We start from the raw sequence: 26,004 nt of genomic DNA, 5'->3' as shown, positions 1-26,004 counted from the left end.
AGCTCTCATCTGGAAAAATAACCTAAAGTGCTTGCCGCTCCAGCATGGCCATTTCCTAATTCGACAATTTCACTAAAAGCAATCAGGATCATATTGAATGCCTGTTTTTATACAAACCTCTTTTCAGCCTTACCATTTCACTCAGAACTCAAAAGAACATTGCCTTGTGATTCTAGGTAAGCGCTTGGACTGAAAATAGACATCATTCCATCAAAAACCAACCGACTGATCCATGCAAGCGTTATATAAGAAATCTTCTCTGAAATAAGACAAGACTGTAATTGGAGTTTTAGTCAGCTATTGGGAAGCTACTTATAGTGATTTTGTCCATACAAAGAAACAACAATAATCTGAACTTGTATGTAGCGATGCGCAAAATAATTTTTTGTGACTCAAGTCAGTTAGTGACAATTGTCAGGAATTGGAGGTGAAGGTGGATGCAAGTGCAGAGAATTTATTAAGTGAACAGCAAAAAAAATCCAACAACCAAAAAACAGAAAACAAGAACCGCAGATATGAGGTAAAGAACATACAGGCTATAACCAACACTGTGACATACACACACACACACTCACTCTCTCTGTCTCTCTATCCATTTAAAGTCAGGTTCCACTGCTGACGAGCAGGTTTGCTGTTGCATGGGGGAAGCCATGGCCTAATGGTTAAGAGAACCAGCTTTGGGACCAAAAGGTCGCTGGTTCTATTCCCTGGACCAGCAGGAATAGCTGAAGCCCCTTTGGGCAAGGCACCTGCTCCCCAGGCTACTCTGGGTATGTTGAGTGTTGCTCTGGATAAGAACATCTGCTAAATGCTTGTACTGTAATGAACGTAGTTTCCTCCTCCATTTTATTCGATCATGGGTATCCACACTAGTGTCAAGGTGGTGTAGTGGTCAGCACTGTCGCCTCACAGCAAGAAGGTTCTGGGTTCAAGCCCAATGGCTGACGAGGGCCTTTCTGTGTGGAGTTTACATGTTCTCCCCGTGTCTGCATGGGTTTCCTCCAGGTACTCCAGTTTCCCCCACAGTCCAAAGACATGCAGGTTAGGTTAATTGGTGGCTCTAAATTGACTGTAGGTGTGAGTGTGAATGGTTGTTTGTCTCTACAGGGAGTGCAGAATTATTAGGCAAATGAGTATGTTGACCACATTACCCTCTCTATGCATGTTGGCCTACTCCAAGCTGCATAGGCTTGAAAGCCTCCTACCAATTAAGCATACCAGGTGATGTGCATCTCTGTAATGAAAAGGGGTGTGGTCTAATGACATCAACACCCTATATCAGGTGTGCAAAATTATTAGGCAACTTCCTTTCCTTTGGCAAAATGGGTCAGAAGAGGGATTTGACGGACTCAGAAAAGTCAAAAATAGTGACATATATTGCAAATGGATGGAGCACTCTTAAAATTGCCCAGCTTTTGAAGCGCGACCATCGAACAATCAAGCACTTCATTCAAAATAGTCAACAGGGTCGCAAGAAGCGCGTTGAAAAAAAAAGGCGCAAACTAACTGCCCGTGAACTGAGGAAAGTCAAGCGTGAAGCTGCCAAGATGCCACTCGCCACCAGTTTTGCCATATTTCAGAGCTGCAACATCACTGGAGTGTCAAAAAGCACAAGGTGTGCAATACTCAGGGACACGGCCAAGGTAACAAAGGCTGAAAAACGACCACCACTGAACAAGACACACAAGATGAAACGTCAAGACTGGGCCAAGAAGTATCACAAGACTGATTTTTCTAAGGTCTTATGGACAGATGAAATGAGAGTGAGTCTTGATGGGCCAGATGGATGGGCTCGTGGCTGGATCAGCAAAGGGCAGAGAGCTCCAGTCCGACTCAGACGCCAGCAAGGTGGAGGTGGGGTACTGGTATGGGCTGGTATCATCAAAGATGAGCTTGTGGGACCTTTTCGGGTTGAGGATGGCGTCAAGCTCAACTCCCAGTCCTATTGTCAGTTTTTGGAAGACACCTTCTTCAAGCAGTGGTACAGGAAGAAGTCAGCATCCTTCAAGAAAAACATGATTTTCATGCAGGACAATGCTCCATCACACGCATCCAAGTACTCCACAGCATGGCTGGCCAGAAAGGGTCTAAAGGAAGAAAGATTAATGACGTGGCCTCCTTGTTCACCTGATCTGAACCCCATAGAAAACCTGTGGTCCCTCATCAAATGTGAGATCTACAAGGAGGGGAAACAGTACACATCTCTGAACAGTGTCTGGGAGGCTGTGGTTGCTGCTGCACGCAATGTTGATCGCAAACAGATCAAAACACTGACCGAATCCATGGATGGCAGGCTTTTGAGTGTCCTTGTAAAGAAAGGCGGCTATATTAGTCACTGATTTGTTTTTTTTTTGTTTTTGAATGCCAGCAATGTATAGTAGTGAATGTTGAGTTGTTATATTGGTTTCCCTGGTGAAAATAAATGAGTGAAATGGGTATATGTTTGTTTTTTGTTAAGTTGCCTAATAATTATGCACAGTTATAGTCACCTGCACACACAGATATCCTCCTAAGATAGCTAAAACTAAGAAAGCCCTACTCCAACTTCCAAAAATACTCAGCTTTGATATTTATGAGTCTTTTGGGTTCATCAAGAACATAGTTGTTTTTCAATAATAAAACTAATCCTCAAAAATACAACTTGCCTAATAATTCTGCACTCCCTGTATGTGTCAGCCCTGCAATGATTTGGTGACTTGTCCAGGGTGTACCCTGCCTCTTGCCCATAGTCAGCTGAGATAGGGTCCAGCTTGCTTGTGACCCTGTAGGACAGGATAAGTGGCTACAGATAATGGATGGATGGATGGGTATCCGCACTCAATCTCAGGTTAGCACGTCTCCCCATGTTTTACGCCTGCCCCATTTCTTGCGCCCGTCCACCTTGAAAACTGATCTCATTTATCCAGACATTGCTTCTCTGGACATGGTCAAACCAACATAGGCACCTACATCTTAGAACAGTTTCAAGATCATCAATCTTCAGGTCACAGGAGCTATCATCATCCTCAGGCTTCACACCACACATCCACCTCAGCATCGCCCGTTCATACCTCACCAGCCGTGCTATGTCGGTTTTCTTCAGTGGCCAACACTCACTGGCATAGAGCATAGCACCCCTGATGCAACTGCTATATACCTACCTAGAGGTACAGAGTCCCAAGTTCTTGCAGGACAGTATGGGCAAGAGCTCCCTGAACTTGCCCTAGGCAGCTCTCACTCTAGTGATAGTAGTAGCTTTGCAGCCACCGTTTGCACAAAGAGTGTCCCCTCGGTAAAAAAGGTATCCACTACATCCAGTCTGTGCTCAGTGACCATCACATGGTCACAAGGCTTGCCATCAATAGGACGAGCCAAGATGTTGGTGGCAGACCCTGTGACCACGTGATGGTCGGCAAGCACAGACTGGGTGTGGTGGAGACCTTTTGTTACTGAGGGGACAATAACAAATAACAAAAAACACGTAATAATAAATAACCACAACAAAATCTTCAAAATAAGACTGCAAAACTAGAACTTTACATAGTGGTGCTAATTAAAGGTGAAACAGGAAGCAGGTGTGAGTGATTAATGGTACGTGACATGCTGGGGCTGACGGGTAGTGTAGTTCTGCGCCCCTTTGATGCAACAATGACAATGATTCAGTGATTTGAATCTTTAACTCATTATTAATTCTGTTATGTCGAGAGGACCAACAGTTGGACCAAAAGATAAATGAATAAAGATCCAAAAATCAGATCTTATTCTCTTTGTAAATATCAATAGAGACGCCATGGCCTAATGGTTAGACAAGCAGCTTTGGGACCAAAAGATCACCAGTTTGACTCCCTGGATCAGCAGGAATGGCTGCTTGAGCAAGGCACCTAACCTCCGGCTGCTCTGGGTATGTTATTCTGGATAAGAGCGTCTGCTAAGTACAGTGGATATAAAAAGTTTACACACCCTGTGAAAATGATAGGTTTTTCTGATGTAAAAAAAAAAAATGAGACCACGATAAATAATTTCAAAAATTTTCCCACCTTTAATGTGACCTATAACCTGTACAATTCAATTGAAAAACAAACAAATCTGTTAGGGGGGAAAACATAAAAAAAAGTACAATAAGCTGGTTGCATAAGTGTGCGCACCCTTAAACTAATACTTTGTTGAAGTACCTTTTGATTTAATTACAGCATTCAGTCTTTTTGGTTTCACACCTGCCATCAATTAAAATGACTCTGATTAACCCCAAATAAAGTTCAGACATTTACTCAGTTGCATCCTCTAGCAAAAGCCGGGGTTCACAGAGAGCTTACAAAGCATCAAAGGGATCTCATTGTTGAACGGTATCAGTCAGGAGAAGGGTACAAAAACATTTCTACAGTATTAGATATAACATGGAGCACAGTGAAGACAGTCATCAAGAAGTGGAGAAAATATGGGACAACAGTGACATGCTAGTACAGTAAACTCTTTTCAAACTGGACGTCTCTCCAAAATTGATGAAAAGACAAGACGAAAACTGGTCAGGGAGGCTGCCAAGAGGCCTACAGCAACACTGAAGGAGCTGCAGGAATTTCTGGCAAGTACTAGTTGTGTACTACATGTGACAACAATCTCCCGTATTCTCCATATGTCTGGACTATGAGGTAGGGTCAAAGAAAAACATCCAGGCCCGACTAAATTTTGCATTAATTTTGCAGAAATTAAGCTTACATTTCTCTGGTGGGAAAAAGACATACTTAAACTGTGACCCAGCAATATTTCCATGGTCTTGCGAATGGCCTTCGATTATAGACGATTATAGCCAGAGGTGGACAAAGTACCCAAGTTCATTACCTAAGTCAAAGTACAGATCCTGCTGGTCAAATGTTACTCTGATACAAGTGAAAGTTGTACAGTCAAATTTTTACTTAAGTTAAAGTACTGAAGTATTAAGAGTACATTTTCTGTCAACGCATTGTTGTATTATTGCCACAACGCTTACAAAACCTAATGCCATTACCAAAGACAGAAATGTGAATTCACAAAATGAACGCATGCTGTGACATCATGGTGGTTTAACGTTAAGCTAGCTAGTCAGTGAAGCTCCACCTGACATGCTAGCAAACTCTTTTCAAACTCAAAATCATATTGGGTAGCTAACGTTACTAGAAAAGAAATATTTCTACATTGTGTTTATTTGGCAAGATTATGCTAAAACATATTGTCGAAAGGACTTCAGATAAGTTAACGTTATTCATGTTAGCGTAACTCTGGTTTTACATGCTAACTAACAGTGTCCAAGTTAACTAGCTATGTGTTAACGTTAGCCGTGGACAAGGCTATGGCAACTTGGTGGGCAAATCCATAGAAAGTCCTTTGACTAACCAGACTGCATAGCTATTGCAACATTATCGCTAGCTTTAAAAGCACGGACAACTTCGTTGCAAGCTTTCTCTTGGAATAAAACATTTACATACCTCAATATGCTTCCGCGGGTTGGATGGCGAGTTTTTGTAGGCCGTGATGTGGTTCGTTTTAGGCAAACAAAGCAAACATTTAAAACAAAATGAATCTTTAATCCTTTCAGAAAACTGAAACATGGTTTCTAGGTATGGCCATGGGTGCGTGCATTCTCCAGAAGAACCGCTTCCTTCCATTCTGCCATCATGATCATGTTCAATTAATGCTGCTGAGAAATCATTGAATTTGATTTTATACAGTCTATGGACATGACGTGACCCTAGTGATTACTGATAAGCTGTCTCAGTGTCACCTGCGAAAAAACCAATCACGTTTTAGAAAAGAAAAAAACATCCACTTTCAAAGCTGCTTCATAGTAATGAGTAACGAGGACCTTGATAGAAATGTAGTGGAGTGAAAAGTACAATATTTGCCTTTCAAATGTAGTGAAGTTAACCTTCATCCTACCAAGTGGGGTCAATCTGGACCCCACACCTATATGTTTGTTTGCCATTTTAAAAATATGTGACATACTGCCTCACCGTTTTATGAATTTGTCGGAATTTATGTCTTAATTAAAACACTAAAGCACCGGAAGATCAGCTTTTTGCATTGTGAAGGTATAATTAATTTGTTACTGGGGTCCAACCGGACCCCAGAGTAAAGTTTATCTGTCTTTCATTTTATAATTGAATAGCACACTGAAAGTTAACTTCTTTTATTTCTTTTATGTTCCATAATGAAACTACCAAGGCATTCCTTCTTGGGGTCCGTGTGGACCCCACTGCTGCAATAAGCACAGGCTGCAAAACAAAAGCCCTAAATTATTTTACAATTACTTTTTTGTTTTAAATTCTGTAAGAAAAGACCTAAGTTGTAATCCAGAATGTTTTACAGCTGCATGAGCTGCAAAAATCATGTATATAATGCCAATTTTTTTTGTGGCCCTATAATTTGCTACATGTATGCTAGTTATTGCAATATTATTGCAATGTTATTGCATTTATAATACATCATTGATATTCAGCCATAGTGGATTTTGTTCTTCAATAAAGTTATGTCTGTTTGCTGCATTGAATTGGTTCTTACTGCATTGATTTCAAGGTATTCCCTCCTGGGGTCCATACGGACCCCGCCTGGTAGTTTGTGTATGTAAAATTGGCTGGTAGGATGAAGGTTAAGTGTGTTCTTTATGCCTTGGGCCCTTTAGTGTATTGCTGTTATTAATACAAGATGTTCTGAACAAAACTTATCTGGTGATTTTGTCTTTATAAGCTTTAATTTTAAAGAAAAGTATTGGGGTCCAAACGGACCCCACATAGTAAGATTAAGGTGTAAAATAGCATGGTAGGATGAGGGTTAAAGTCATAAGTTTCCAAAAAAAAAAATTCTCAAGTAAAGTACAGATACTCAAAAAGTGTACTTAAGTACAGTACTCAAGTAAATGTACTTCATTACTGTCCACCTCTGAAGAACCCCATACCCACGGTGAAGCATGGTGGTGGCAGCATCATGTTTTGGGGTTGTTTTTCTTCAGCTGGAACAGGGGCTTTAGTCAAGGTGGAGGGAATTATGAACAGTTCTAAATACTAGTCAATTTTGGCCCAAAACCTTCAGGTGTCTGCTAGAAAGCTGAAGATGAAGAGGAATTTCATCTTTCAGCATGACAATGACCCCCAAAAAGTTTTGGAATGGCCCAGCCAGAGCCCAGACTTAAATCCAATTGGAAATCTGTGGGGTGACCTGAAGAGGGCTGTGCACAAGAGATGCCCTCGCAATCTAACAGATATGGAGCACTTTTGCAAGGAAGAGCGGGCAAATATTGCCAAGTCTAGATATGGCAGGCTGATAGACTCTGACCCAAAAAGACTGAATGCTGTAATTAAATCAAAAGGTGCTTCAACAAAGTGTTAGTTTAAAGGTGTGTGCAAAGTTTTGAAATTATTTATCGTGGTCTAATTTTTTTACATCATAAAAACCTATCATTTTCACGGGGTGTGTAAACTTTTTATATCCACTGTACCTGTAATGTAATATCTCACAAACAAGTTGTGTATTTGTCTCAAATGAAAAACATCTGAGGAATGAGATTTTAATGTTGTTTATTCAGTTGTGCTTGTAGACTGGGTTCATTTTCATTTCAAACTGCATTAGATACAAAGTATTAGCTTACAAATACGGCAGCATAAAACTGTCTCACTTTAACTACTTTAAAGGAAAGGTGATTTGTGTTCAAAGTCAAAGGACCATGACCAAAATCTGAAAGCTGATTGAGGCGACTATCAATGACAGTGAAGGGTGAAGGATACTATTGACTGACCAATGCAAGAGGGATACCAACGCAACCAGAGTCTAGAATGTCCGCTACAAAGCAACAAAGCAATGAGCGACGAGCACATTGCTTTTTATGTGAATGCACTTTAATGGCTGTTGTAGTGCTATGATTGATACAGTTTCATGAACAGACAGCAAATTGACACAACAGAATGTTTGTGAATGGTTCTTTGAAGGGAGATGCTAATCCCATTTGCACAAATAGAGGAAAATGCTTTAATATCATGATCCACAAAGTGGGTCTGGGGGCTCCAAGGAGTCTGTGAAGTATAGTTCGGGGGTTGTGATTTAAAAAAAAAAAATAGAATCCCACCCACAACCCAACATTACCAAAGTTATCATATATATGATTGAGTTCTTACGTATCTTAATTATTAGTCTGTTTAATTAGTCCATTATGATGAATGGGTTTAATCTCAAACATTAAAAATTTTAATAACTCAAAAATAAGTATCATACACTGTGCCTTCCATGATTATCCCCCCCCCCCATAAAAAAAAGTTTAGTACAGAGGGTGACAAAAAAATCCACCTTTTGGTGAAGTCTCTTCATCTCACACTGAAAAAATGAGAAAAATCCAACCTTTCTTTGAAATAAACTTATTTAGAGAAAACCAAATCCCTCATCAAGAATTTTTTTTCAACAAAAGCACGTGTCACTATTATTGGTACCCCTGGAAATGATCATGAACACAAGCATGTTTCCCATTTAAATTGTGCAGGATTTTTGAGTTGATTGGAGTGTGTAGGAACTTTCAAGCTGTAATCCATGACTTCCTGATTAACTGGGAGACAAATATGAGGTGATACCGAAGCCAAAATCCCTCAACATCAACATGGGAAAGATAAGAGAACACATAAACCAAATGAAGAAGTGTGCTGACCTTCAGAACTCAGGGGAATGGTTATAAAAAATAGCTACTCATCTGACAATGTCCATTTCCTACGTCCTGTTAGGGCAATGATAAAAAAGTGGACACCAACTGGAACTGTTACAAACTCACCTGGAAGAGGACTCAAGTTTATTTTGCCCCCACGTACAGTGAGGAGGAGGGTAAGAGAGGCACAAAAAAATCCTCAACGATCATTGTTGGTGAATTACAAGAAAAAGTAAAATCCAACCATAAGGTTACCAAGTCTTCAGAACCACGATCAGATTCCACCTCAATGCCAACAGATTATTTGGAAGGTTTGCCAGAAATAAAAAAGCCTTTTCTGTCAGTTAACCACAAATGTAAGCACCTGGAGTTTGTGAAATGCTACTACAACTTTGACTGGAACTGTGTTCTCTGGTCTGATGGAACAAAAATGGAGCTTTTTGGCAATAAACACTCATGTAAAAAGAAGGATGGCTATAATGAAAAGAACTGTAAAATATGGTGGAAGTTCGGTGATGTTTTGGGGCTGTTTTTCCTCCAAAGACCCTGGAAACTTTGCTAGGGTAGATGGCATCATGGACTCCATGAAATACCAGGACATTTTAAATCTAAATCTGGCTGCCTCTGCCAGGAAACTAAAACTGGGTCATCATTGGATCTTCCAGCAGGACAATGATCCAAAGCATATGTCCAAATCAACACAAAAATGGTTCAAGCTTCTGCCCTGGCCATCTCAGTCCCTGGACCTGAACCCCATTGAAAACCTGTGGGGTGCGCTGAAGAGGAGAGTGCACAAGAGAGGGTCGAGGACCCTGGATGATCTGGAGAGATTGTGTAAAGAGGAATGGTCTCAGATTCCCTGGTCTGTATCTCCAACCTTATAAAATGTTATAGGAGACCCAGTGCTGTTTTACTGCCAAAGGGAGGTTGTAAAAAGTATTAAATGCGGGGGAGAGGGGTAATAATAGTGGCACGCGTATTTTTGTTGAAAATAATTATTTCTTGATGAGGGATTTGCTTTTCTCTGAATACATTTATTTCAATTCAAGTTTGGATTTTTCTCATTTTTTCAGTGTGAGATGAAGCAACTTCACCAAAAGGTGGATTTTTTCTAACCTTTTTTATTAATCTTTACAAGGGGTGCCAATATTGTGGAGGGCACTGTGAAAAACATCAGCTGGAATCTTATGACAATTTAATAAAAATGTGTTCTGTCAGGGGTGGCACGGTGGTGTAGTGGTTAGCGCTGTCGCCTCACAGCAAGAAGGTCTGGGTTCGAGCCCCGTGGCCGGCGAGGGCCTTTCTGTGTGGAGTTTGCATGTTGTCCACGTGGGTTTCCTCCGGGTGCTCCGGTTTTCCCCCACAGTCCAAAGACATGCAGGTTAGGTTAACTGGTGACTCTAAATTGACCGTGGGTGTGAATGGTTGTCTGTGTCTATGTGTCAGCCCTGTCATGACCTGGCGACTTGTCCAGGGTGTACCTCGCCTTTCGCCCGTAGTCAGCTGGGATAGGCTCCAGCTTGCCTGCGACCCTGTAGAAGGATAAAGCGGCTAGAGATAATGAGATGAGGTGTTCTGTCAGTGGAAAAAGTCCAGGAATAAAATGGCTCCCATAAATATCAAAATATTATCACACACATAATCAAATAACGGCGGCACGGTGGTGTAGTGGTTAGCGCTGTCGCCTCACAGCAAGAAGGTCCTGGGTTCGAGCCCCGGGGCTGGCGAGGGCCTTTCTGTGTGGAGTTTGCATGTTCTCCCCGTGTCCGCGTGGGTTTCCTCCGGGTGCTCCGGTTTCCCCCACAGTCCAAAGACATGCAGGTTAGGTTAACTGGTGACTCTAAATTGACCGTAGGTGTGAATGTGAGTGTGAATGGTTGTCTGTGTCTATGTGTCAGCCCTGTGATGACCTGGCGACTTGTCCAGGGTGTACCCCGCCTTTCGCCCGTAGTCAGCTGGGATAGGCTCCAGCTTGCCTGCGACCCTGTAGAAGGATAAAGCGGCTTGAGATAATGAGATGAGATGAGATAATCAAATAACAAAACTATAATAAATAACAAATATACAACAAAACTATTATTTTAATGATTTGTATTATGTGCTTGAAATAAATTTGTACTGGGGTGGACTACTGAGGTTTCACAGCTAAACTGACCCCTCCATGCAAACGTTTTGAGAATCCCTGTTATAAACGAGAGAGTTAGTAGAGTCGAGTCAAAGATTAATTCAAAATCTTTGTATACTGCAACAAACTACATGTAACTGTTCACACAATGCTGGTTCATCCAAACCTAATGAATTATTTAAAACTCTCACATCTTAAACTTCAATTCCTGACTCTCATCTGTTGACTTGTAAACTTAGTTCAGTACAAGACTGTGAGACATCAGCACGCATATTTGAATATCATGAATATTCAGGACGATGTTCAAATTCGTTGTCAGTAATGACTACAAATTTGGATATGTTCCATGGCATTGTCTAAGAGTGTGATGTTAACTCTCACAATCAGTACATGGAATAATTTTCTCTCACGAAGGAAAATGTAGTCTGTTGGAACGTGATTTGATGCATTAAGAAGCAATATTTCTACAGGCTGGGTTGAATTGAGCTTGATCTATGTAACATCAGTCTTCTGCCCTTTAACACCACAGAGCCTGACTTTATTAGATATAAAGTAAGGGTTAATACGGGTTACGGCACCATTAAAGCGTCCACATACAGTACAGCGAGTGCATTAATATAAACCTCTGATTTCTTTCAGCCAGAAGTCCTGTCAGAGCTGCTGTTAGAGAAACTGTTTCTGATTTAAAAAAAAAAATGAACAAAAAGTCAACTCTTATCTTATTGGCATTTGATACAATTGACCACTCATTGCTGTTGGAAAGACTACACGATTGTTATGGGATGTGTGGTAAAGTACTTCAATGGTTTTAATCTTATCTTTTTAACTGCACCCAGTTAGCGAAAATTGGTGATGTTATATAGTCTGACAGAACATTGCTTTATGGTGTTCCTCAGGGCACTGTGCTAGGCCTGCTTCTGAGTTCATTTTTTTTCGCTCCCCTGGAAGAAGTAATCACTGCCCATGGTCTTAGATGCATGATGTACACAGATGATACTCAGCTGTATATTTCCATCGACACCAAGCATGATCATCCTACAACACCTTCAACAACTGAGTTGTGCATGAAGGACCTCATCATCTGGTGTACTGCAAATAGTCTCATATGTAACCCTGATGAAACAGAGGTTCTCCATCTTATGTCCAGGTACAAGCAACATGACGAGATTAGTCTCAATATGGAAGGCATGTCCATTGACCCTAAACTGGTTGCTCATAATCTTGGAGTCACTGTAGATCCTGATCTCCAAACGACCGAACACATCAAGAACACATGCAAATCGGCTTACCATGCACTGAGAAATATAGGCAGGATTAGGAAGCACCTTGATCAGGATGAGTGTGAAAGGCTCGTACATGCTTTCATCATGTCAAAACTCGATTCCTGCAACAACCTACAGTACTATTTCGACTATCATCGTCTGAAATCGACAAACTCCAGCACGTGCAAAATTCTGCCACAAGAATGGTGGCTAGAGCTAAGAAGAACGATCGCACTTCTCCCATCTTAAAACGTCCAAAATGGTTACCCATCAGGGTGAGAACCGATTTCAAGATCCTTCTTTTAACATACAAATGTCTCAACGATCAAGCACCAGAATATATTAAAGAACTCTTGACAAGTCACAAGCCTCAATGTAACTTAAGATCATCTAACTAAAGTCTGCTCACAGTACCATCATCAAACTCAAAGAGCTATGGCAAGAGAGGATTTATGGTTTGTGCCCCAAGACTTTGAAATTCAATTCCAAAAAACATCCGCACTGTGGAGAGTTTAAGCAGCTTTATATCCCTGCTCAAAACATTTCTGTTTGTAAAATGCGGGTGATTTGAGTGTCTTTTATTTTATACGTTTGTAAGAGTGCTGAGACTTATGGCCCTTTTCCACTACCCTTTTTCAGCTCGCTTCAGCTCACTTCAGCCCGACACGGCTCGCGTTTCAACTACCAAAGAACAGCACGACTCGGCTCGCTTCAGCCCTGCTTAGCCCCTAAAACTCGCACCGTTTTGGAGTGGGGCTGAAGCGAGCCAAAGCGAGCCGAGTGAGGCTGGGGGCGTGAGCAGACACTCCCCTATGCACTGATTGGTGAGGAGGAGTGTCCTCACATGCCCACACACGCCCCGCGAGCACGCTGGGATCTGTAAACACCATAAACCCGGAAGAAGAAGAATTACGAATTACGAGAATTTCTGAAGCCTTATGTGCCTCGCCTCATCTATACGCTCTTGCCAGTATCTGTTGGCGTTGTCGGTGACAACAAGCCACAGCACCAAGACCAGCAACACTAACGACTCCATGTTTATTGTTTACTATTTGGGTCGTGAGACTACCGCTTAAAAGCTCACTGATGTCACTGTTTGCGCTGCTTAACGACATCACGTGACGTCCACCCACTTTCGCTAACTCCACCCAATGTGTCCACCCACTTCCAGCCAGCACGGTTCAGCGCGGTTGTAGTCGAAATGCAACTCCAACAGCCCCGCTCAGCTCGACTCAGCCCAACTCAGCACGGCACGGCTCAGCCCGACTCAGCCGCGTTTGTAGTGGAAAAGCGGCATTAGTGTTGCGCTCCTAAAGCCATTATGATTATTATTATTATTGTTATTATTAATAAACATTAACCGTAAGACCTCAAACCATAACTCTTGCAAATAAAGGCTCCTCTAGGATTCTTTGGATAATTAATGGTTGTAGATTACTACTGCACTGTGGCACGGTGGTGCAGTGGTTAGCCCAGTCACCTTACAGCAAGAAGGTTCTGGGTTCAGACCTTGCACCCGATTGGGCCTTTCTGTGTAGAGTTTGCATGTTCTCTTCATTCCTGTGTTGGTTTCCTCCAGGTGCTCTGGTTTCCTCCAACATTCCAAAGGCATGTAGATTTGGTCAACTGGCTTCTCTAAATTGCCCATATGTGTGAATGTGACTGTAAATGGTTGTTCATCTCTGTGTTAGCACTGTGATAGTTTGGCGACCTGCCCAGGGTGAACCCCACCTCTTGCCTGAAGTCAGCTGGGATTGCCTCCAGCTCACCTGCAACCCTGACAGATAAGCAGTACAGATAATGGAAAAAAAACAATTTTGGTCAAACACAAAATCATATTTTCAGCACTTTTGGTTGTTTTCTAGAATTTCCAGTGACATGTGACAGGATATTATGCAAGGATCAAGCCCTCATTATTTTTCTGGGGCAGCACAGTCTTGGGTGGTGACACTTATTCTTCTAGTATATGGTTCTACACTTGTGATAGTAATGATAGCTTATGCAGTTGCCCTGAGAGCAACTCCAGGCTTGCTAGTAACCTCATGACAAGTCGATGCCCCCCGAGACGTGGCACAAATGCAGTCTTTGGCATGCCTTGGACACTTTTACAACACACATCAGAAGCATTGCACAAAGCTGGGCATTTAGTCACTGACTTTGTTTGGCAGTAGAACTGAAAATATGGGATGGACAACAGTTTCTGCCAGTTTCTCCACCTCTACACTGATCCCCAGCCAAATATCATTTATCCTTCCAGACTGGTGTAAGGGATGATGCAGCTTTCGGCCACTAGATAATTTTGACATTTTGAATTAAGCTATTGTGGTATGCAAAGAGGCTGGAGAGGAAGCTGTGTTAAGTGCGCACTGTTTTCTCAATATCTCTGAGGAAAAGCTCCTACTGTGTCTTCTTTCAGCCTAGCTCACTTACCCAGAAACAGTAGCACCATGTGACAGCTCTCCTGAGCTCACTGCTGAGAGAAAAATATCTCACGCAGCAGGGAAAGGAAATATGTGCTGTATGTGCACATAAGGGTGGGTAGAATAGAACAAAAATGGCAATCAGGCCTTTCTGCAACACCCCTCCCACCTACACACATAAAAACACAGGTTTTTAATTAGCTCAGCCTCCTATAGCGCTCTCGTTCTCCTGTGTATGCCCCATTTCAAACATGGATGGTGTGTATGAATCATACCTATCTGCCAGTCCCACTGCACCTTCAACAACTCCTTGTGTTCCATGATGGCTCTGAAACAGAAAAAAAAGCAATTTCAGGGATCAATATGAAGCAATACATGCATGAGTGAGGGTGGAAGGAATAAAACAAGCACCCTTAGACTGTTTTCGTTCGGACAAGAGATGGTTTCTACAGCCAATATGGTTTCCACCATTTCCAAAAATCCCACTAAAAGGTATCAAAATACAACTACAACAGATAAACATTCACCCATCGTGCAGAGATTGAGTGTAAATTCCAATGATGCCATAGCCATCTCTGGTTGGGAGCCGAAAGAGCAAAACTGGCTCTCTGGGCAGGTAAGATGGGATCAAATTGTGAATGTCTGTACGGTCATGTATGTAGAAGAGGGCAAATAGTGCTTTCCTCCGAGTGTGTTACGCTGCCCTGTGATGCAGCAGGTGGAGCAGTTTGAAAAGATGGGGTTGGCTGGCTTCATGTGTTTGCCTTCACACGTCCCGGTTGGTAGCCGTCATGTGATAAGAGAGAGCTGGCTGGTGGGTTGGAAATGGCAGATGACCAAATTGGAAAGTGAAAAAAGCCATTGTAAACTTTGGATGACACCGTGTGTTAAATGATTGAACACCATATCATGTTGTGCCTATAAACTGACACGTCTTAAAGTGCAGTGGTGTAAATTTCATGAACGCTGTTTCATGAAGGAAATAATCACTTCTCTTTTTAGCTCCTCCGGCCATAGGCCAGGCCAAATGAGCTTATGCGATCACACATCATCTGTCCGTCGCCCATCCGTTATCGTCCGTCCACAATTTACAAAAATCGCTACTCCTCCTACAGGACTGATCAGATTTCAATCAAACTCACATACAATGTTCCGCAGGTGGGTGTGTATAAAAGTTGTCAAGTTAGTGGCGCCACTTGTCATATTTACAATTTTATGGGCATCTGAAATTTTTGGGTGACTCGTCACATTAAACGCTACTCTTCTTAAACTGTTGGAACGTTTTCACTGAAACTCACCCAGAAGATTCTAAAGACGTATTCCAACAAGAATTGTTCACCAGGTGGTGCCACCTACCATGCATGAGGCTACAAAGGGGTCATGTGCAATTTCATGAAAATCGCTACTCCTCCTACAAGAGTGATCAGATTGTGATCAAACTCAAATGAAATGTTCTCCAGGCTGGTATGTATAAAAGTTGTCAAGACGGTGGTGCCACCTGTCATATTTAGCATTTTATGGGCATTTGAAGATTTTGGGTGACTCGTCACACCAAATACTACTGTTCGTAAACTGCTAAGATGTTTTCACTGAAACTCACCCAGAAGACTCTAAAGACATATTCCAACAAGAATTGTTCACTAGGTGGCGCCACCTGCCATGGATGCGGCTACACAGGGGTCATATACAATTTCACAAAAATTGCTACTTCTCCCACAGGATTGATCAGATTTCAAACTTGAACAAAACAAAGGTGGCCGGTGGCCTCATTGAGGCTATTTTTTTGAGAGTTGTGTGTGTGCTTGGCCACTTCTGAAATAACAATTTTCTTTTTTTTTTCAATTCTTACTTTTTTTCTTCATTTTGCTTTGTTCTTTTGCATTCTGCGTGGATTCTTTGTTGAATTTAGAACCCTGTCACAGTATTATTTGACTACACACACACATATATATATATATATATATATATATATATATATATATATATATATTAAATTGGTGTACAGATAGTCGTCGACTTACGACCTATGCGACTTATGACTGATCGACTTTACGACCGTCTGATTATGACTGGCAAGTGTTTCCCAGCTGAGCTAGCTGAGTGTACGACAGTTTCCGCCCCAGCTCCTGGCAGCGCCTCTCGCCGTGTACAACAGTTTCCGCCCCAGCTCCAGGCACATGCGCAGTCTCTCTCGCGCTCCCTCGCGCACTCAGTCATACAGTTTCCGCCCCAACTCCCGACAGCACCTCTCGCCGCGTACAACAGTTTCTGCCCCAGCTCCAGGCACATGCGCAGTCTCTCTCGCGCTCCCTCGCGCACTCTGTCATACAGTTTCCACCCCAGCTCCTGGTTTATGAAACAAGCAAATGCTCCCGCCAGCCCGAGCACTGCAACAGCTGATGATGACGTAGACGACCCGCAGCCAAGCACCAGTGATGCCAGCGGTCACTACATTTTGTATTTTGCTATGTTTTACATTTGTATTTTGGTATGTTTCAAACTAAAATGTTTTCTATTTTTCACACCTGTATTTCGTATTTTTTGTTTTGCACATATTAAACGAATTGTACTGTACGCAGTCTAGTATGCAGTCTTTGACTTAAACCAAATAATGAGCCAAGGTAATTAAATAAGAAAATGTTGATAAAATAAGACTTTAAGATGATTACAATATCATTACACATCACAATATACTTACGTTCATTTAACATAGGCCGACTTACGACCAGATCGGTTTACGACTGGTCAGTCGTAACCAAACGCAGTCGTAAGTCGACGACTACCTGTACTTTGTAAAGTAACCTTGAGTGTTTGAAAAGGTCACTGCACAAAAAATACCCCAAGAATCTGGAGATGCTTTTGTCCAGATATTTCAAACTATGACCCATATGTGATGAAATCCATGTTGGGTACTCTCTGATCTTGGTATCCACTCAAAATTCTCCAGATATGCTCCAGATTCTTGCAAGAATTTAAAATCTTACGTCTGGATTCTCGGGGTTATTGTGCAGTGATCCTGCACAATATTAGCAGCTATCCTGCTCAACACTTAAAAAATGATTTCTGCAAATGTACACTCTTAGAGAAAAATGCTCAATTCAGCACCTTTAAGGGTTTTGTTTTTGTTTTATCCTTTTCAGAAACTATTCCACATAGAATCATCCAAAGATCACCTGAGGACCCCCCCCCCCCCCAAAAAAAAGAGTGGTGATAGAGAACCTTAATCTATTCTGTTCACCTCAACCATGGGGGAACTCAACAGAGCAGAGATGAAATCCCTGGTGATATGCTTTGCTTTGACAAGCGTGGGCTCTCGGGTGTGACAGACGAGGTGACAAGTCTCCAATATTTGAGTAGAAAGTGGCTAAACCCTCTGACCTTCCAAAACTCCTAGGGATTCAATCAATACACTTCACCTCATTCCGAAGCGACTCTACGGCTCTCTAAGACCTGCAGGGGTGCCAGCAGTGATGGAAAGAGCTGTGGAAAGAGACAAAATGTCTTTTCTGTCTCTGTGTGTACATCTGTTTAATACCAGAGCTGATCAGGAGGAACTGGAAGAATGGACGAAAGCAGTTTGCTATTCCCTCCAGCTCATTTTGAATCAATCATTCAGCACTTTCAGCTTCTGCATTCTGTAACAATTCCTATCCCAGTGAGCACAAAGACTTAATTTAGACTTTAATGGGATGTCTGTAGTCCATCTTTTGAAGGATGTAGAAAAAAGACAACTATAGTTGTTCTGATAATTACCCAAGTAGTGTACAAGGTCTTGTCCTGGTTGAGTGCCTCATCAATTTCTAAGGGCTTTCAATCATGGTTTGCTGTTACACTAAACCCCTCACTTCCTGTTTAATTCCCATGCCAAAGTGAGTGAAAGTGCATCAAAGTCATACGTGCTCTGGAGGGCACTGAGATCTGAGAGGGCCCTTTTTCTGAGACCCACACTCTCAGAAAAAAGTACCCTTGCTTATTGCTGGTATGGTACCTTTGAGTGCATCTTTTGTAACCGAAGTACAAGTGGACAAATCAGTAGCCTCTGTGTATGGAACAAGCAGATTTCATGTCTTTTATTCATAGTTGGCTGCTGGACAAGTTTACATTTGTATTAAATTCATTTGGCAGATTTTTTTTTTTTAAATCTAAAACAACTTACAATTGAACTGAGCAGATGAAAGTTAACAGTTTTGCTCAAGGACCCAACAGTGGCAGTTTGGCAGTACTGGAATTCGACTTCACAACCTATTGATCATTTAGCCTGGTCTTCTTAGCAGCCAAAATATGAAATAGGGCAGAACATTAAAGCTTTTACTTATCCAGTCGGCCAGCTAATACATTTATGATTTGCTCATCACTGCCTTAGTATGTATCTATACATCACCTGAAAATGTGTGGAATGTGTGAATGAGAAAGTGAAATGTATATTAAAAATAATGTAAGTTACAGCCCTGGTCACACTATTGGTCCCACTCTGAAAAATGTCATGTCTAAGCTCCTATTAGATCATGTTAGATATTTATCACCAAAAGCACAACATGTCCTAATAGTGGTCATACAGGACTAGCTTGGGTAGCATAAGTTTTTTTTTCCTGATCTATTTCCAGGTGACCACAGTCACTCAGAACTTCCCATCTGGTAATATGCCATGTTGCATGCAGATATAGGACCAGATAGGAACTGTTCATAGTTTTTGCCTGTTTGGCCTAGCCTCTAAATTTCTTGTTGGCTGGACTACTAACAGTTGATAGTTTAAATATGTAGTAAGATTCAAGCTGCATGTTAAATGCCAGTCTCACCAGATGCAATAAAACCCATGGTTCTGTAAGTGACATTTTCCGCTGCTGTGTCCCAGCAGGTAAGAACCGGAGTCATTCAAAATGCTCTCTGAGAAGGCTGAGTCTAACATCCATCCATTATCCATAACCGCTTATCCTGTGCAGGGTCTCAGGCAAGCTGGAGCCTATCCCAGCTAACTATGGGCAAAAGGCAGGGTACACCCTGGACAAGTCACCAGATCATCGCAGGACTGACACATAGAGATAAACAACCATTCACACCTACGGTCAATTTACAGCCACCAATTAACCTAACCTACATGTCTTTGGACTGTGGGGGGAAACCTGAGCACCCAGAAGAAACGCACACAGACACAGGGAGAACATGCAAACTCCACACAGAAAGGCCCCTATCGGCCACTGGGCTCGAACCCAGAAACTTATTGCTCTGAGGTGACAGTGCTAACCACTACACCACCATGCTGCCTGAGTCTAATATATATAGGTGTAATACACAGATTTCTGAAACACTGAGAATTTTAAGATGTGCCATTTGGCCAAAGTTCATTCAAATTTCGTATCATTTATAAAATACTACTATTGACCTTTAAGGCACTGAATGATCTCGTGCCACAATACCTGAGCGAACTTCTGGTCCTTTATGATCCACCACGTCTACTTAGATCAAAAGGTGCAGGGCTATCTGCTGGTACCTCATATAGTGAAGGCTACATCAGGGGGCAGAGCCTTTTCTTACAAAGCCCCACAGTTATGGAACAGCTTTCCAAGTAGTGTTCAGGAATCAGACACAGTCTCAGTGTTTAAGTCTAGGCTGAAAACATATCTGTTTAGTCAAGCCTTTTGTTAAGTGTTTATGAGGTAAAGGAGTAGATCTGAAGGGTCCTCAGACATACAGTGTTTTGTTAACTGGGATGTATGGATGCTGTCAGTCCCCCACTCACTTGCTCAGTCGAGTTTGTTGACGGTGTAGTGGCTGCTGCTTTATGTCCCGGGGTGCCTTCATGCCTGTGTTACCTTCTGGCTCTCCCCTTTTAGTTATGCTGTCATAGTTAGTTTTGCCGGAGTCCCTGCTTGCACTCAGCGCAAAATGTATACTGTTCCTACTTATTCAGGTGACACTGGGCATACCTAACAACCTGTGTTTTCTCTCTCTTTCTTGTCTCCCCACTCTGTCTGTCCCTCTGAATTGCATGTCACTCCTGAGATCGAGATGCAGACCTCTTCTGCTCCTCGGACCTGCCTGATCCATCCTGGTGCCCTATGTCTCATCACATCACTTCTGTGGAGGACGGCCCCATACGGACAGTTGAAAGTCACACTTGGAAGATGCTCTGGACACTTGCAGTAATGCTTTTATGGATGAGGACTACAGTTGACTTGCTAACTTTAGGACTGCAGTTGTCATGAACAGTTTTGCGCTCAAGTTTCCATCAATGAAGAGTTTATAACTTCAACAAAACAGACTTCATGTTAAAACTATTAAAATCAAGTTGTCTGTTATCACCCAAATGAGGATGGGTTCCCTTTTGAGTCTGGTTCCTCTCAAGGTTTCTTCCTCATGTCGTCTGAGGGGGTTTTTCCTTGCCACCGTCGCCACAGGCTTGCTCATTGGGAATAGATTAGGGATAAAATTAGCTCATGTTAAAATCATTAAAATTCTGTCAAGCTACTTTGCAACAATGTCTATTGTTAAAAGCACTATAAAAATAAACTTGACTTGACATTGGACTATTTTATGTAAGCATTTATGTCACATACGGAATTGCAATCGTCTCTGTAACCGGTGTTACGATTCTGCTGAAATTTTCAAGTTTTGCCACAAAGAAAGTGTGTTTACCATGCTTGGATCATTGACAAGCCTAGGTCAAGTGAATTTTAGAAACATTGAGTTTACACCACCTTCTTATTTGAAGCAGAAGAGCCTTCTTGTTGCTTCATTCAGATGTCTGGATAATGTGCACTAGGTCCCATTAAGCTCTCACTCCCTGTGATTTGTTAACTTTAGGGTATTAGGAAATCAAAAAGTATAATACTGGGTACATACAAGGATGTTTCAATTTTACCCCTTGTGCAACATAATTGAGACCAATAGCATTACCAGGGCCTTACATAATTGGACTTTAAAGCTAGGGTATGTAATTTTGGGGAAACCAGCAAGAGTATGCTACATTTTGAAAGTACCCAACAGAAAAATCCCACCCATTCCCTCCAGGCCTCCTTCCAAGGCAACTCATCCAAAACATATGAATGCCCACCGCCTGACAACCGCTGAAGGACGAGTCCGTGGGAGACAGCATTGTAGCATGTCTTTGTTGTATCCAACTGCCTCATGTCTGCCTAACATTGTGGAAGATTCCAGTCATCCGCAATGAGTTCACGGGCAGAGTGCACACAGGTAGGCAGATAGGAAGGCCATTCAATAATTTTTGTCAGACCATTTGATTTATTCATTGCTGTTGGGAAGAGAATTTCAAGAACTATAACAAAACCACTTCTAAAAAAATGACCTTCCCTAGTTTTAAGGACCATCATTTGATTAGCTTTAAGACTAAAATTTTAAAAGGTATACTGCATGCACCTTTACAGGTAAAAGATGCATACTAAAGGTACAAGAGATCCTACTGAGTACCACCTCAGCAATAAAGAAAGTTTAGTACCCTTTGTTTGGAGTGTGGACAAAAAGGATTAACTTAACATTGTTGAAAATAAAATTTATATTTTGGGTCCAAATTCATTAAGTGCCATTTAATTAGGGCAGACTGACTCAATAATCCAAAGACATATCCAAAGACATCAGCTTGTGTACAGTGGGACAGTGATAATGCAGACTCACACTCTCAGAAATAAAGGTACCAAACTGTACTTTTCATTACCTCCGCCAAGGAGGTTATGTTTTTGGTAGCGTTGGTTTGTTTGTTGGTTTGTCTGTTAGCAACATTACGGAAAAAGTTATGAACGGATTGCTCTGAAATTTTTTTCAGAGGTGTGACTGGGCACAAGTAATAATCCATTAAATTTTGGCGCTGATCCGGATCACCGTCTGGATCCCGGAATTTTTTAAAGGATTCTTGGCGGAGGTCTGCGCTCTCCGAGTGCTTTTCTAGTTTAATATATGTTTTACCTGAAGTGGTGCGTGTTAAGCTTTAAAGGGTACATCATCATTCCTTGAGGCACAATTTTGTACCTTACTTTGTTTCCAGAATATGCTTGTACATTTTAAAATGACAACAGATGTATCCTTGGTGGTACCAAGGAAAAGTACAGTTGGTACCTTTATTTCTGAAAGTGCAGGAACAGCCATTCTTTCATAATTCATCACAATTTGGTGTAATTATATCCAACATGTTAGCAGTTGGAGTGGGTAAACAGACCTTCTGGGGTGTGTTTAAATATAGCATGAATCTGGATGTTGATGCATTTGTGAGAGATTCAGCAAGCTGCCCTGGGGAGGAGAGCGGCTGGTGGTCTAAGCTCCAACTGGAGGCTTCAGGGAGCTTGTTAAAGGATGTGATGCATTCAAATAACCCATTCTGGCTCATGGGTAGAACAACTAGGGAGGAAGACAATCCCTCTTGGATCAGGATTAGGAAATGCTTCCAGCTAGCGGCAAGAGCCAGCTGGCTGAGACAGAAACAGGACCACAGGGGGAAGCAGAGTAACAGCTAAGGGGCAAAATCCATTATGTGGCACATGGATGACCTCATCCTGACAAGGGACTGACAGAGTGGACTGTCATGGAGACCTCACAGGAGGAACATATTGTACATCAAATGCTGCTTTGATTATATATGATACATATATGATTATATAAGATTATGCCAATAGAGTAAGAGTAAGATTAAGCCTTGGTGCCAAAAGTTTGCAATAGCCAGGATGGAGTGTATGTTGAAGAGAGACACTTACAGTTGGATGCCGCTGAAGAAGGAACCGAAGAGGCCCATCATGCCCAGGAACTCTACACGACTCAGGTTCTTCACAATGAATTCCTCACACACGTTAGAGATGCCATATAGCGTGGCACCAGCCAGAACCAGCAGGTCTCCTAGCAGCTTATGGTCCCCTGTTGAGTGAAGAACTTCATGTTAGAATTGAGAATGAGGAAACTTCATCTTCTCCTCTGACATGCACTATATGGCCAAAAGTGTGTGGAGACCTGTATGATACCTATATGTGCTTAGTGAACATCTTATTCCAGATATATTCCCTCTTTGTGGGTATAATAACCTCCACTCTTTCAGGGGAAGATTTTCCCCTAGAATTTGGAGTGTAGCTGTGGAGATTTGTTTACATTCAGCTACAAAAACCACACTGATGTTGGGTGAGGAGGCCTGGGGTACAGTCAGTGTTCCAGTTCATCCCAAAATTCTTGAGGGTTTGAGATCAGACACTCATGTTCTTCCACTCCAACCTTGGCAAACCATGCCTTCATGGACCTCGCTTTGTGCATAGGAGCATTGTCATGCTGGAACAGGTTTGGGTCTCTTAGTTCTAGTGAAGGGAAACTGTAATTGTAACAGAGTACAATCGTGTACATTCAACTTTGTGGCTAAAGTTTTGAGAAGGCCTACACATACATATGGTTATATTCAGGTGTCCACATACTTCTGGTCATACAGCATACCTACAGTATATAGTGTAGCAAAGTGACGAGGAACACTTTGGTTCCACTTTATTTCCGTTTTCATATGTACGTAGGTCATTCTACAAGTATTCTTTTTGGTCTTTTGGACTCTTTGGTATCAGTTTTTATGAAGGTCATTATTATAACAAACACTAACTACCCTCATATCATGTTATGAGTTCATAAGACATTGTACATGTTGTTCTAATTATTTATGATGAAACAGTTCACATTATAGCCATCTTTATTATGCATTATGGATTGTTATTGGCTTGTCATTATGGGAAAGTCATGGTTTAATGGTTAGAGAAGCAGCTTTGGGAACAAAAGGTTGATGGTTCAATTTCCTGGACCAGCAGGAATAGCTGAAGTGCCCTTGAGCAAGGCACCTAGCCCCAGGCTGCTCTGGGTATGTTGTATGTTGCTCTGGATAAGAGCATCTGCTAAATGTTATCAGTGTAATGTTAACATGCTGCAGTGTAAGTAATTTTCATAACACATTACATCAGCAATACCTGTGCATAATGCAGCATGACCATGTGACACCTGTCTTGATTGTTTTATTTTTGAGTAAATAAATTACAGTGGAGTGATTTCAAATCCTATTGAAAAACTTTACAACTTTACAGCATACTACAAAACTTTACATCGCGAGCTGGCCTAGTGGTTAGTGTGTCTGCCTGTCAACTGGGAGATTGCGAGTTCTACTTGCGGTCGGGTCATAAAAATCATAAAAATGGTACCTACTGGCAAGGCACGAGTAGGGAAGTCAAATTCTCGCAGTTACCAGAGGATTAGCCCCCCACTGTAACCCTAGCTGTATAGGCAAGAGGCTGAGGGCTATGGAAACAGAGATCGGTGCCACACCCATGCGCCTCAAACAGCTGGTTAGTACTAGGATAGGAGACTCCCTGGGAAGACCAGATCCTGGTGTGGAAGGGACTTTGACTTTACAACAGCTAGTAGTAGGCACCTAACAATATATCCTGTGATAATAAATCATGATACAAATTCGTGATGATTTGAATCGATGAAATAAAATAATGAATCACGATTATTATCAAGCTGTTATCTTAATTATTATTATCTTAGTTTTTTCTTAGCTGTAATCCCTGCGTTTAGACAGCAGAAGGCACAGTAACCTACTATAGCACATGACTTCACCATAGGTGGAAGTAACACATCTCTAATGCTGCAAAAACACACAAAAAACATCTAAAATGTTAAAGAGCTGTTGTGTGATTGACTGTACAAATAGATTTATCAGGAAATCAGAGCTCTCTTTTTACAGACTGCTGAAAGAGAAAGAAAGGAGAAGCAAATGGAGGTAGTACAAATGTTCATAAAAGTTTATTAAGAAAAGGCCTATTTGTTAATGACTTTTTACATTTTATTAAAAGGAATATTTTAGCTAATAGGGTGTTATATTTCACTCCAACCTTTACAAATGTGGGTCAATAATTATTGTTGGTTAAGAAAATGAAACAAAAGTTGTTTTTTATTTAACAAAAGTAATAATAATAATAATAATAATAATAATAATAATGATAATAAACAACTTTATTTATACATCACTTATACCAATGATTGTTCTAAGCGCTTCATGAAAAGATACATATAAAAAATTAAAATTAAATCAACTATAAGTCAAATAAAAAAACATGCTAACTATAAAGTTACAAAAATAATGCTAAAATATGCTAAATACATATTACAAATATATTGCTAAAAACTAATTACAAACACTATTGTAACGAAGAGGAGTAGGCTTCTCGAAATAAGTGAGTTTTCAACTGACTCTTAATGGAAATAATAGAATTTGCTTGCCTAATAGTTAGAGGGATCAAGTTCCAAAGTTTAGATCCCACTACTGAAAACCTGCGATCCCCATACGTTTTCAACCTAGACTTAGGAACTTGTAACAACCAGCTGGAACACAAAGACTAAGAACTGGTGCAAAAACTTAACATATTAGATATATACCTTGGTGCCAGTCCATTCAGTCCCTTATATACTAATAATACAACCTTATAAATAATATGATATTCAATGCGTAGTCAGTGTAACTCAATTAAACTAGGTGTTATGTGGTCATACTTCTTAGTAAACATTACAATACATGCTGCAGTGTTCTGAACTAGCTACAGA

At 41.3% G+C, this 26,004-nt stretch overlaps 1 protein-coding gene across 1 annotated transcript in view; it reads right to left on the bottom strand.

The window, feature by feature from the left end:
* Positions 1-26,004, bottom strand: part of slc35f1 (solute carrier family 35 member F1) — a 368,949-nt gene that overhangs the window by 50,408 nt on the left and 292,537 nt on the right. Inside the window, exons 5-6 of the mRNA XM_060916415.1 lie at positions 23,139-23,295; positions 14,715-14,767 (exon numbers count right to left, since the gene is read on the bottom strand). Coding sequence (XP_060772398.1) covers positions 14,715-14,767; positions 23,139-23,295 — 210 coding nt within the window. The remainder of the gene's footprint in view (positions 1-14,714; positions 14,768-23,138; positions 23,296-26,004) is intronic.

Source organism: Neoarius graeffei, chromosome 3 (genome assembly GCF_027579695.1).
Source record: "Neoarius graeffei isolate fNeoGra1 chromosome 3, fNeoGra1.pri, whole genome shotgun sequence".
NCBI classification, from domain to species: domain Eukaryota; kingdom Metazoa; phylum Chordata; class Actinopteri; order Siluriformes; family Ariidae; genus Neoarius; species Neoarius graeffei.
Note: the sequence above shows the minus strand (reverse complement) of the source record. Positions and strands in the feature narration are given on the sequence as shown.